General features: G+C 43.9%; 1 protein-coding gene across 3 annotated transcripts in view; it reads right to left on the bottom strand.

Moving 5' to 3' along the window:
- Positions 1 to 13991, bottom strand: part of HAUS5 (HAUS augmin like complex subunit 5) — a 740017-nt gene that overhangs the window by 491799 nt on the left and 234227 nt on the right. For all 3 annotated transcript variants that reach the window (XM_069604849.1, XM_069604848.1, XM_069604847.1), the window contains one exon: positions 942 to 1104. In XM_069604849.1, the coding sequence (XP_069460950.1) occupies positions 942 to 1104 (163 nt within the window). The remainder of the gene's footprint in view (positions 1 to 941; positions 1105 to 13991) is intronic.

Raw genomic sequence — 13991 nt, 5'->3', positions numbered from 1 at the left:
TGTTATAGCATCACTTTTCTTAATTCTCTGAAACATCTGTTTTTCTTTTTTTGCTTTTCAGCTCTCCATTTCATAAAGATTGAAACAAAACAAATACTTGACCAAGTTAACTACGTTTTTGTATGATCTATGTGGCACTTCTAAACAGAGTCTCGGTATGTTATCATAATTACATTTCTTACCTTTTCAATAATCCATTAGCCTTTCGGCTCGAGCTGCCCAAACAGTCTTATGAAATAATAATGAAAAATAAATACAACGTGTATATGTGAAATAGTTGCAGTTGTTGCAATTTAATGTACATTGTTCTCAGATAAGAAATGAGTATCTGTGAAAGAAATAGAATGTGAATGACTAGTACAACACAAAAGGAATCACAATAATATAGACACCCTTACAACAGAGGTATTTAGGAATCTATCACTACTAATTAAGTAAATGAACAATCCTAGATTCCTGATGAATCCTCCATCGAGGCAACTATTTTAAATCTGTTCTACTTGAGAGCAGCATGAGTAGTCATGGTAACTGTTTCCATATTTAAAAAGAGAAGCCAACTGTTATATGTCCTACCAACTTTAAACCAGTGTTCTGTGTAATAGATTTATAGTACTACATCAGTGAACACCACTGGGGTACCCAAGACCGTATCCTCACTGCTGAGCACCAACTTGCTAAGATGGATTTCTAGAATCTGGCCTGGTGGAAAGACTTTCGAAGGCCACCCTAGTAACAGTGATTGCATGGGGTTATGTGGGGGGTGAAAACACGCCCCAACAACGTATGCTCTCATCTGATCCACTTTGTCACTGAAGTGAAAGGCTTATCAGTAATGCTTGCCAAGCAGATAAAAAAACAGTGCTTATTACAAAAATGATCAAGCACCGTGTTCATTATTGCATTCCATTTATAATACATTGGTTGTTTCACACTGTACTTACTACAAGTTGACGGAACTCCCTGATACGGAGCTGCTTCTCCTTCAGTGTGTACAGCTGCATTTTTTTCTGAGAGGCTTCATCTTCCAATGCATAACACTGGTTCAAGAGAGTATCTCGAAGGGTCTTTAGGGTCACTGATTTCAGCTCTAGCTCAAAGGCGTCCCTGTGCAAAAAAAGTAATTCACAATTTGTTTACAATGGGTGCATAAAACATTACTCATTGTAGTCACTACTGTACTGCCAAGTTCATTTTCCTCTACTGCCATACCTTTGGAACATACCATGGGTAAAAGATGGGACCAGAGTATGGCGCAGTAGCATTCTTTAAAATTGTGCCATGGTGCATGTGCAAATTGACAAATGCAACCTTTCTAGCGTATGCTCCGGCCCCAATTGTAAGTCCTTTTATTACCAACGGCATGCTGGTTTCAAATTGAAAGGTTGGTGGGAGGGTCACAAGGAGGAAAGGGGGCCATGAGCTGAGTGTTGGCAGTCACTACAGTATGTAACTTCTTACCCCCAACATCTTATTGCTTTTCCTTCATAAAGAGGAGAGGAAAAAAAAGCATAATCAAAGATTTTCTTAAAGGTCTGCTTGTCCTGACATTGCATAATTTCTTAAGCAAGAGCACAGAGTTCTGTTCACACATGGTATTGTGGTACTGCGGATGGCTGCCATAGCGATTTTCTCCAGGGAGACATGCCTTTGGTACAAAGAATTTGCTGTCTTGGCTCCAACTATTTGAGCCTGTATGTCTTTCGGTGCAAGGAATTTTTCACAGTTTGCAAACATTTGAGACTGCAGGAGATGAACCACTGTGGTGCCCTCGCAGAGATTCCAGACATACGATGAAAAGAATAATTGTTTTATCAAAAAAATATGATCAGGAGGATAAAGCACATTCTGGCTGACTGTTGTGGCTTCAATCATCCTGGTTCACTTTGTTGTGCATGCAGCAGGATGTACTATCTGTTATTCTTAGTCCTAACGTCGTTTTTGTCGCAAGGAGCTGCAAGATGTGGCTTTCCAGATGTTTTGCACTACGTGTCCATCCCCCACCATTGATTATGCGTTATAAGGCTGATGGGAGTCAAAAACATCTGAAGAGCCAAAGGTTGCAGACATCCACCCTTGTCTCAAGACTATCAGTGCATGGTGGTGGCTTGGTAGTCTGCAGTTGCTTGGAGATGTGATCCCGGCCAGGAGCACAAGACAACTGAAGGCCACCGTGGACTGTTTCTTTGGCACTCTTGAAGTTTCCCCTCTCAGGTGCTGCGTCTCTGGCGCCATAGTGCCCAAAACTTTCTTCTCCATGCCACTATGACAAATGTTTGTTCTTCCAGCCGCCTCCTGAACTTTTCCTACCACTACCCCCCGATGTACGCCTCCTCCAAACCTTGTCTCCAACCTCCTGTTCAAAATCCTGTCAGCACCTCATTCCAACTTCAACTCATGACAATCACATGCCGTAACCATATCCAAACACCCACCTCCTCCTACCACCTCCTATTGTTATTCCTTCACCACCTCAAACGTCTTGTTTTCCCAATCCCCGGCTCTCTCTGATCTCGAATGGAATAGGGTTCTTTCCTTCCCCACCCTCCTGGCTCTACTATCTCTCAGTCTGCTGGCTCCATTTCCTCCCAACCTTAGTGTCTTTCTTCCCAGCCTCTGGGTCTCTTCTCCAGGATTTTAGCGCTTCCTTGGCCCAGCCTCCAGGGTCTCTATTCTGGCATCCTGTCCGCTGCTCCTCACAGCCTTGTGGTTTTTGGCTTCAAGCTCCAGCTCCTCATGCAGATCTTTCTGTTCACCTCTCCAGCCAGCTCCTAATGAGCTCTTCCTCCTAAGTCCCATTCTGCTGCCAGAGGCCCTTCCATTTATAGGACTCTGGCCCCACCTTTAATTCCTCTGATGTAAGGTGACTCTGGTGTGGTAGCTAAGACAAGGATTCGCTCTCGGGCTACTACCCTATTGGTGAGATAGAGCCCTTATGTGGGACATGGGATTGGCTTGTCCTGCCCATTGGACATTGAGCTCTGCCTGCCACAACCTAGCTTGGTCTTCTGGCTTTAAGTAAATGAACTCTGGTCTCTTTTCAGGCAGATGGTGTAGGGATTGACTGGTTGGTGTCACCGCAGAGGTTGGCTTCAAGTGCTGATGTGGGACTTAGGGCGGATTAGTCCTTCCCATTGGTGCTTTCTGGTTGTCAACCTGGAACCTGACCTCATGGCGGACACCATTAAGCTATCTGTTCTGAGGTGTATGAGAGTGGACCCTTGTGCAATGGCTGGCTACCCACCTTTTGAGTTCAGCTCCCTCGCTTTTCCTATGTAGATTTGCACAACATCCCTGTAACGGAAGCAGAGTGTGCAGGCTCTGTGGGGCATTTGCTTGATTCTCTTAAAGGGCTGGGAGGGTCTAAGGTGGCAATGTGACAAGCCCCTGCCCTACTGTCGCATGATGGGCATGGACAGTTTATACACCACATGCGGCCGGCCATCTGGGCCAGCATCACATGGCAGCACTCCATCACATAGACTTTAACTAGTTCTTTATCACATTTCCCAGAAAACACTCATCTTTCTCCGTCTCTCACAGTGCTTCATATTTGGCTGTGTGTTACTCAGTTTTTACAGCTTTTTATCTTCTCTGTCTCTCAGTTCTGCAATGTTTCTTTCTCTGAGCTTTGCTTTGGTGCTCGCTAGGTGCATACTTTACCACAGGGCTCTAGCTCTTGTAACTGTGTCTTCTTACTTTCTAGTCAATTTTTATTCTGTACCCGCCTTATAATTGTCAACAGGTATTTACATTTTCAACAATCAGTGTCATTTTCTTTGCCCCAGTCTTTAGTGGTCACTCATCTGCACACATCGTAGCAAGTGTAGCAAGTTACAGGGCCTTGTGCTTTCCCCTTGTGCCCGCCATCTACTGCCACTAATGCCAACCTTTTGCTTCACTTAAGGCAGATCAGCGGTGTAAGCCGACCAAGCCTCCAGCAGCAGGCATGGCGAGAGCCGATCAAGTGACCTTGCTCTTGCCACCCTCCATTGCCGACCAAGCCCACATTGGGCTTCACGTAAGGGACACTAGGGGAATAAGACGATCAGCCTCCAGCGGCAGACAGTGTGAACAGGTCACATTACCTCACTTTTCATGCCTTCTGCCCACCCTCCACTGACTACTATGCCCACCTTGGGCTTGACTTAAGGGACACCAATGGGATAGGGCAATTCAGACTCCAGCACAAGACGCAGTAAGAGAAGCTCACATAGCCACCTTCTACTGCTGACTACACCCGCCCAGGCTTCTATTAAGTAATCTCTTCTCCTATGTGTCTTCAGCATTGGGCATCAGGATGTACGAAGAACAGGGCACCACCAGTTTGTAACTGTAACCGTCTGGCAGGGCCAAGGGCCAGACCCTCCGCATCTGCCCAGGGACGTCATTTCACCAAAATGTCAGGGGTAGCGGAAGTGAAATCACAAGACCCTTGAACAACGATGACATCACTGAAAGTGATGTCAATTGATCCCGGCCCCCCCAAGCAACATCACAGGAAGTGATGGCGCACACACCCTTTCACCCCTTGACAAAACATGAGGTGGCATCACATAGCATTGTTCCTCAGTACACTAAGAAAACTATGGTTACGAGATCACTAATATGATACACATTTCATACAAGAACGGATCACCACATGTAGCGTTAATATCAGTGTGTATAGGAGGGGGCTTCATGGCAGCATGGCTGATTAGGGCGCCCATGTAATGTTCCTTGAATTACATGAGCACAGAAGTTGCAGCACAAAAGGCAGGAGGAAGCTGAAGAGCTAAAGCCAAGATATTTCAACCTTAGAGGTAGTGATGCAGCAGGAGGACAGAACAGACAGTATAGCAGAACCAGAATCCACAGGGTCATCCCATTTCTCTAGCAATCTTCTAGGTAGGTGTTCAGCAAGCTAATCTCTTGAAAGGCCCAGTATAGTTATTGTGACGAATCTGAGCTATTCGTCCATTCTCCCTAGAGGGGAGCCACCCCCTTTTGAGGCTAGGGGGTTGATCCCCACTAAGCAAGACCACCCCTAAGGGTATGGGAAAGTGGGACCTCACTGGGAGCGACTCCCCTTTAGGGGACAAGGACTCCCATTTCTATGAGGAACTTCCTTTCAAGAATACATTGTTTACATATATAGGAATCTAAAGGACTGATGTTACTTTGGTTTTGGATTTAAATAGCAGTGACGTGATATCAGTCTCTTTGGCTTCAGGTAATGCTGCATTCTCCCTGAACTCAACAGTCACCTCTTTCATTCATGGCAACAAACATAAAAAGAAGAGAAACCTTGAATGGAGGAGAAAGACTCCCACCTAGAGGCGAGCCTCTGACGGGTAGACGTCCTGGAGGGGCAGAGCCACACTACACTTGAGTGCCACCAGTAGAGTCGAGGGCAGGCTGACTGCAAAGGAGACACAAGAAGGCTGGCGTTCTGAGGGGCAACAAAGCCTGAACAGAAAATGAGACAGGGGTGGTAGAAGCACCGTCTTGCTGGGTGGTGCGACGACACCGGAACTGTGGTGGGTCTGGGGTTTGTTCACCGACACCGAGGCCAGACCGCAGCTGAAAGATTGGATCACTGACCTCCGCATTAGAGGTGTGACGACTGTCAAGCTGGGCAGAGAAAGGGAAGCGAACACTCCCGAGAAGGTAACACCGGAGAAAGGGCCCGGCGGCTGTGTCCCCGAGTGATGGAGTGCTGGAGAAGACAAGGGTTACGGGAGCCACGAAAATCAGACACTGAAACACTGGCAGACACCCAACCAAGGCCCTGCTGAATTAAACTTATCAGAGTGCCAAAGGGCTTTGGGGAGGCCTAGAGAACCAAGTGATATTGCTATACGATGCTGGGGAAGCCAAAGGGGTTACAGAGCCCGAGAAACCCGGATGCTGGACACGGGCAGACGCCCAAACGAGACCCTGCTGAATTAAGCACTTCAGTACACCAGAGGGCTATGAAGAGCCCTAGAAAATCAAGCAATATTCCTTTAAGAAATGGGAGAAACCAAAAAGGCTACTGGAGCTTGAGAAACTCAAATATTGAACACAGACAAGATGTCCAAAACAGACTCTGTAGAACTAAGCATATAGAAAGGTAAGAAGAGCGGGATGGGGTATAACGGAGCCTGTCTGACTTGACAGAGCAGTAGAGTATCACGGGAGGGCAGGTTGATAGCGAGCAGGTGGCCAACAGTGAAGACGGGAATAGAGGGAGACGCCATGCTGGTCACGATCTATGACTTGGCGAAGGGCGGCCATGTTATCTCCAGGCACTATGAATTAATACTGGACGCATTGAGTAAACCAGTGCTTCGGTTAAGAGACGTTGGCTGCAGGGAGTGGGCTACAGTAATGTTATACACAAGGAGAGGGTCGAGAAAAAGCAGATTTAAGCTAACACAGCTGCAGGTCACCCGTAGAGCATATATAACATCGCACGCCATCTCTCAATACCCGGGAGCAGGGAAACAGACATGCCCGAGCTGCAAGGTTGATAAGGCAGACATACTACACATGTTCTGGCGGTGCTTGGTTGTTGACAGGTTCTGGCATGGCATAGCAGACAGAGTCCAGCCGGTAGGAATAAACATGCATGAATGGCCACCAGAAGCATGCTTACTGAGACTGTTCAAGCGTAGGCGCACAGAAACCCATATAGCCAAGATGAAAGACCTTATTTGCGTCCTGGCCAAACGTCGGATCCTCATGGCATGAAAAACAGCAGAGGGACCACGGGTGGAGGCATGGTGGGAAGATCAGAAAAAATGGGTGGAGGCAGAGACAGTGGTGTGGCACAGAGCAGCACGAAGGGGGCAGAAAGAGGTCAGTGATGGCATAACTGCATGGAACGTATTGGTACAAAGGAAGTTTTGCGCGTTCAGATGACCAGCCCCTGTGAAGCATATGCTGTAGCAGACTGTGCAAACACAGCAACGAAGGAAGTGAAAGCAGAGTGGATCAGTAGGAGGGAGTGGAGGTATGGTGTGCGTGTGGTGTGCAGGGGAAGCAGGCACAGTTAGTGGTTCACCTGTTGGGGTTTGGCAGCGGGGTGCAGTACTGCAGAGAGCTTTGCGGTTCCGAAGAAGAGGACTGTCCCGGAAAAAGCACCGAGACAGGCAAAGAGGACTTGGGATGAACTGATAAATAAAACGTCCAGACAGATGCTTTAATATGTATGTGTAACAGTGTTTTTCTCCAGGTCACGCTAAGCAGTCTGTTTGGTTGTATTGTTGAAATGCCACTAAAAAGGCTATAAAAAAAATAGAAGGGTAAGAAGGCTCTGGGGAGCCCAAGAAATACAGTTTAAAGAGGAAAAGGACTGGGAACCGATGGAACTTGGAGGGTTCCATTGCCCAATCCAAAAACAAGAACACCATCACATAGAAGATCAAAAGTGGTGGAACGCACGAAGAAAATCCCTTTTCCCTTTAAAAGAACGGAAAGTATTGGATGTGTTTGAAGATTTAAGACTGGTCATTCAAAACCGGCAAAGAGACTGGAGAAATGTATTGTGAAAAATATACAAACTTTGACCATTTCAAAAACCCTTCTTTGGGAGGAAACCCAAGTAGTTTGGACAAGCAGAGCCCAAGTGGAGAGACTATTACTATTTTTGGAACATTTTTTCTAAGTCATAGGGCCAGATAGCAAGTAGGTTATGGACAAAGGACTATATTGTATCAGACATTTGACAAGCACCCTTAGTTTAGTTTGTTAGCTATAGGTAGCGAATTACCATCATTGCAATAGGGTTAGAAAGTAGCCTTTTCTTATTATTTAAATAATAATAATTATAATAATAATAATAATCTATATGCTAAGTCCTAGTCCAACTCCTTCTAGTTCACCACATGATACATACGTAAAATAACTCTGTGCACCCTTTAAATGTTTGGCGACCATCCTAACCACTTTGGCTAGTCAAACTCCATACAATCAGGCACAACCACACAAATGTAGACTGAGGGGTCTAGGGCACCCTCAGACTGGCATCCAATACAAATTAGGAGGGTTTAAGGACTAAGAGAAGGGCCATTTTGTGCAATCATAAAGGCCCCCAAAAAAGGAAAAGCCACATACAACATGACCAGGTTTGAGTCTTTAAAAATGCTTTGGTTCAGCGACCAAGTCTCCTGCCGTATATTTTGATGAGATTTAGTGAGGTAACCAAGGGTGCTGTGGACCTACCCGAGCTAGTAAATGACGGGGAGGATCCCCTTACCACCCTCACCTAACTCCTTTACTCGTTAGGGGACAGCCACATGCAGAATCAAAATGCTGCAAGCAAATTAAGCAGCTTGCTAAAAGTCCCACAGCCTTATCTAAGATTGTGCACTCCCCTCCCTAAGCCAGGCTCAGCATGATACAGGAGCCTCCCCTCACCAAAATGCGCTTACACATATCACTGTGGGTTCAGCTGCTGACATGGCTCTGACAATATCCTTGGAAGAAGTAGCTCAGCGCATGCGAAAAGTCACACAAACAAGGATTCCAAAAAGGTGGACCAGTCTTAAAGCCACAATCCAACCTCTCTGCAAAACCTACACAGGAATTTATGCTACACCTGAAGGGAAAACGCAATCACAGTGACAATCACAAGGATACACGGGTGCAAATCTTTCCACCGAGATCAGCCCTCGGGGTGAAGTCACCAAAGTACAAAGGGATGACTCAGGAAGGGAAAGTGTGGCTTCTTGAAGAAGGTGTTAGTCAGAGAATAATGGAAGAGGCTTTAGCAAAAAGAATGTAAAAAATTGAATTCCAACCTATCGCCGTGCCAAGGATTAAAATTGCCCAGTGGACTGTCTAGCCTACACATGCTGGAGGGGCCGGTGTGGGAACCAAGCATACACACGTACATATGTTTGTATGTTTTCAGAAAATGGGGACAACACACATACACTGTAATATGCCAAAACTTTGCATCCAAGTTCCCAGAAAAGAAATCAATCTACTTTGCATGGCAGTAGTGCAATCCAGAAAGTCTACTGACACAGTATCAACAGATCACACGCCCAAATCCGCAATGAATGAATTTGGATGTGTGGTTCCTGAAAACAGTTTGGTCACTTGCTCCCTGAATGATTCATGTGGATCCTAAAGGAGGCATGTAAACCCAAAACAAGAAACTAACTTTAAATGGAACAGATGCATCTTGGTATAAAAAAACATGGCATAATCCAATGCACTTCATGGAGTCTGTCCTTCTACACCTTGCAGGCAGGGAACTAGTATACAATTCACTAAAAGTACACCATTGCACTAGCCGCTGTCACAAGGGTGATCAGGTACCAAAAACCAGACCAAGACAAATACCTTTGACTTCATTTTGGGGAATACAATAGAGAGTAGCCATAATAAAAATATTAACCAAAACAATTAATCAGGAAATAGAATGAGGCCTCTCATACCCTAGCGTTCCTTCTGATCCACCTCTGGGCAATCCAAGACCAGGATGAAAGGGCACCGAGACCCTTCGGATCCCTCTTTCTCTCAGGGTAGTCTCCACTTGGGTTTAAAGGTTTCTCACACCTTCATTGTGTTCTTGGAGTGTTCATCCCCTGGTCTCTCAGTCTCTGGTTTAAAGGCTTGTTGCACCCTTCAGCTCTGGTCCCTTTATGGTATCATTTTCCCTTCAACAGTAATATCAAGTCCCTTGAGTCCTCAAAGAGGTGAGCATCCATCAACTCCCTTACTCCCAGTCGTGACTCCTACCCTCTTCAACACATCTCTACTCTGATGCTGTTCCTTCTCCATCCTCGATTTATCACCTCGTACTCGCCCCAAGCGTCCCCTCGCCCTCCCCCGAACACCCGAAGTTCTGCCTGCAGTCAAATGCCCACTCTTACTTTCCTAGGCTCACAACTAGAAAGGCAGGGAGATGATACCTCCTTACTAAGGTTGCACTAACCTCCCAGTGCCTCCAAGAAGTCTCCTTTCAATAACTGGCACCATTCTTAAGCTTCTGCCTTCTGATCACTACCAGGAACTTTCTGCTGCTTTCTTCGTTTCACTGTCTTATAAACGTCACCTTCTGAATTCCACCAAACTACTTGCCTCTCTCGCCAGACTCCTCTTAACATTGCTCTTGTATTCAGGTAAGTGATACCAGGTGCTGTAGAGTTAATGCTTTTTAAATCTTTGAATAGTAAATACTTTAGAGAAGGTGCCTCCCCTAACTTGAACAAAGCTCATGACCCTGGATGTCCAGAAGGGTTGGGAGAATTTAGGGATGAACGGTATTAAACTTGCATTTGTGCAGAGTGACAGGGAGAATGGCTAGGTAGAATAGTTCCTAGTGAAATACTTGCTATACATGGGATCTGATTAGCCGGAAATTGGTTGAGGATGTGAGAATAGTTTTTTGGTCCCTACACATTTTCAGGAGAGGGTAAACTATGATACTCAAGGCAACTCAGAGTACTTTGTTGTTGCAACCATAATGCAGAAAAGCAGAAAACCAGCCAATGTTCCCTCTAAGCTGTGCGCATGCCCAACTTCCTTCTGGGTGCCGCTCAGAAGAATTTCAGCAGCACACACAGTCAATTTCCACCTATTCAAAAAAGTTGTAATAATTCACAAGGCACAGCAGGTACCTAATATTTGTTTTCTCTAAAAATGAAGCTACATTATATGAGCTAGTATTGATGTTCTGGTCTAGCTTATTTACATTGCCCTACTATGCAAGCTTGTCCTTAAAAGCAACCAAACCCTAAAAGTATAATACATCCACAATACGGTAAAAACAAATATGAAAAAAAGTTACTGCATGAAACAAACATATAATTAAGAGATGCCTGCACACATAAACCAAATTATCTCCCCTCCTCACCCATGGCTCCTATACTTGACTCTACGACACTTATATTTTATGACTCTTACTTCCGCCCCAGGTCCCATTCAGATATACTACCAGGCAACCTTGACTCTACAAAAGGTTACCAGACCGTTTTTTTTCTTCTAATATGAATGTCATTTAAGCATAAGAATTTGTTACTCATGGCGCCTTAGCAAAAGCATCACCCAGATTATGTAGCCCAACTGTCAGCTCAAATATCAAATACTGAGTGCAAGTAACCAGGCTACTTGAATGTGAAATCTCATCCCATGATTCCTATTCTTTGCACATATGTTACACAAGCACTTTGAAGCAGCCCCCTTTGCAAATTAATGCTTTCTAAAACTTAAATATGAATTTTCCCTTTAAGGATTTGTAGGCACGTCATGTCTACTTTATAAGCGGAGAGCTTGCAATATCAATTACCTGGCCTGCAAGGGCTAATGGGTATCGTATATAGTATTAGGGCAACGGATATAAAGATTACGAGAATGCTTTTTACACAATCGGCCACCTTTCCAAGTTTTCGAAGTTCCATGGGGCATAGACCTTAAATGATATGCTAACTTGCTGCTATGCAAAACTGTTTCACTGAGAATTTTTATAATCCTACTCAACAATTTAAAGGTGGGGTATGTTGCAAACAATCTTGTGTACACTTCATAGTAATTGTGAACTAACAGATTCATGGCATCTTCTTAAACTGTACATAATATCATGGTAAGGTTTTAAATATGTTTTGCATTACAAAGTATTGTGGGTATGCACATATCCCAGTTAGTGATTTACTGCTACAATCCCTCACTTTTTACAGAGCACTGTCAACTGGTATTGGAGGCTGGTATTAGAGGCTAGCACAGGAGCGGGGTGGGGTACAGATGGAAGGGCACAGGATAACACTCCTTTGTGGTGAAAAACAAATCAGCAATGTTCAAAAACCACATCAGATGTTTTGGAAGGGCAGTACAGTGAAGGAAATGTGTTCGTTTTCTGAAGGATAGGATACTCTAGGAACAGTCTAGGAAACTGTGCCTTTGGTTTCTTTCTCTGCTCAGCTGAGGGCTTTTCAACAATGTAATGGGTTAGCGTGTATTGCCTCTCGCATCCCCATGTATCTTGTCCAACTGATAACTGCGAATTTTATAAGAGGGATCCCTAGTTAAAGAAGAAAGCACTCGATCTGTTGTACCTATGAACATTGCTGCTATTGACTTAAAAGACAAATATATGTGATTTTCTTCAAGGGTGCTCCAGACAAAACCTCAGTAAGACTCTAATGGAATTGTGTCTAGACTGTGGTGAGAAAGGGTGGGCTAAACTGTTAGCTGTATTATGTATCCTGTCATATCACTTTCTACGTCACTGTTACAAGGAGGGCTCTGATATGATGTTACTCCCTACTCTGAATCAAATTATTTTCAGGGAGTAAGAAAGTAATTAGCTCTGCCAGTAGGGATATTTCATGTTTATTAAAATATGTTCTTTCCCCTTAAAATTCCTCTTGAGATTGAGCAGTAGTATTATTTGAGCTTCTACCAATGCCACTGCTCTGCGCGTCACTGATTAAAAACAAAATATCAGTAGAACTTTGTGGGTAGAAGCAAGGGGTAGGTTCCTAGATGTTCATGGTTTCCCGTTTTTGTTGGGCACATTTTCCTGTTTTTAGGGAGTAACAATGGATCGTGTCTATGCCTCTTAGCTCTAAGGATGGTGTTGTGCAAATGTCACAACGCACAGGACCACTTAATGTGGATAGTAAGCAGAGGCCGAGGAATTCTGATCATATTCTGTGGTGCAGTTATTCAAATGCAATTATCATCCTTACACACATTTTGAGGCATGTCCTCCTGGCCCGTCAAGTACTTCATTAATGTGGCACATTAATTCCTATTTGCATGCTTTCTGACACATTCCTTTTAGTTGCCATTATTGCATTTGCAAAAATGTTATCCAGTCTGAATTTTTGACAGCCACAACAGTGTTAAGTGATATTTGCCTTTTTGTAATAAACATGAGTATTTTTTTCAAATGGTTTTACTCACTTTCTACATTTTCTCTAAGCAGTGTCAACAAATGAATAGCCACAACTAAACCTATTGTTTATCCTAACCATACAAAGCATTTTTGTGCATACACATTTTTTTCTCTGCACTTGAGTAATTTTGGTAAGGAACTATGGCATATCATATATATGTCTATATGTTTGGAAAAAGGGTTTCAATATGCACCTTTTACACTGACTCGTAAAGAACTGCAGTGGTTGGGAAGGAGAAATTACATTCCTAACTCTTTGGAGATGGTAGCTCACCAACTACGCATACTCACAAAGTAGCTTACCTCGCAATTTAGTGGCGCACATGGAAAATAGGTTGCGCACAAAAGCTAAGTATTTCCCCACTTGGGGAAAAATAATTAGAGGGAACATTGGAGAGGACTTTCTTTTATATAAAAGTGAATGTACAAGTTTAATTTAATTATAATCTAGATATTGGGAAGCACGATTCAAGACGCTACATGATTCTACATGATGTACATTTAAAGATTAAAACACATTTTATACTTTCATTCAAGTAAGATATCATTTTATATACAAATTGGAATTTATTTCAAGTTGCTGTGATATTCCGTCATAAAGATATACATTTTTAAATTGTTATATTTTGGAGCTGCAACACCACACATTAACTTTTCCTCAGCGCGACAAAAAGTACAAATGCCTGTTTCAGCCTGCAGATGTCAACGTTGTTGCTTGGGAAATGGGCTCTTCTCCATTTTACTGAATAGAAATCTCAAAATCTAACTCCGATTCGAGGAAAACAATATTCTGTGAGCTGGGCCTGGAAAAACCAGTTTTAACACAATGAGTCAGGTGATTCTTACTGCGGCCAAAACAACTCGTGACCTATCTTGTGATGAATATTCCCGAGGTTGGGGTGGATTACTCCAAGCTGAATCCAGGAACTTGCATAGACATGCGTCATTTCAAGTTAAATAGAGCATATAATTACACCTAAATTCTGTGAATAATGGCACTGATGACATTATGAAATTGTTCATGTTCTAAATCTCCAATAAATGTTCTGGGCCTGCTGAATTCTTCTGCTGGAAACCACGCTGCAAATGTCTGATCCCCATCCTTTTTTGGATGTGGCAAAGT

Source organism: Ambystoma mexicanum, chromosome 1p (assembly GCF_040938575.1).
Source record: "Ambystoma mexicanum isolate Mex_15411 chromosome 1p, UKY_AmexF1_1, whole genome shotgun sequence".
Classification (NCBI taxonomy): domain Eukaryota; kingdom Metazoa; phylum Chordata; class Amphibia; order Caudata; family Ambystomatidae; genus Ambystoma; species Ambystoma mexicanum.
This window is presented reverse-complemented; position numbering and strand designations above follow the sequence as displayed.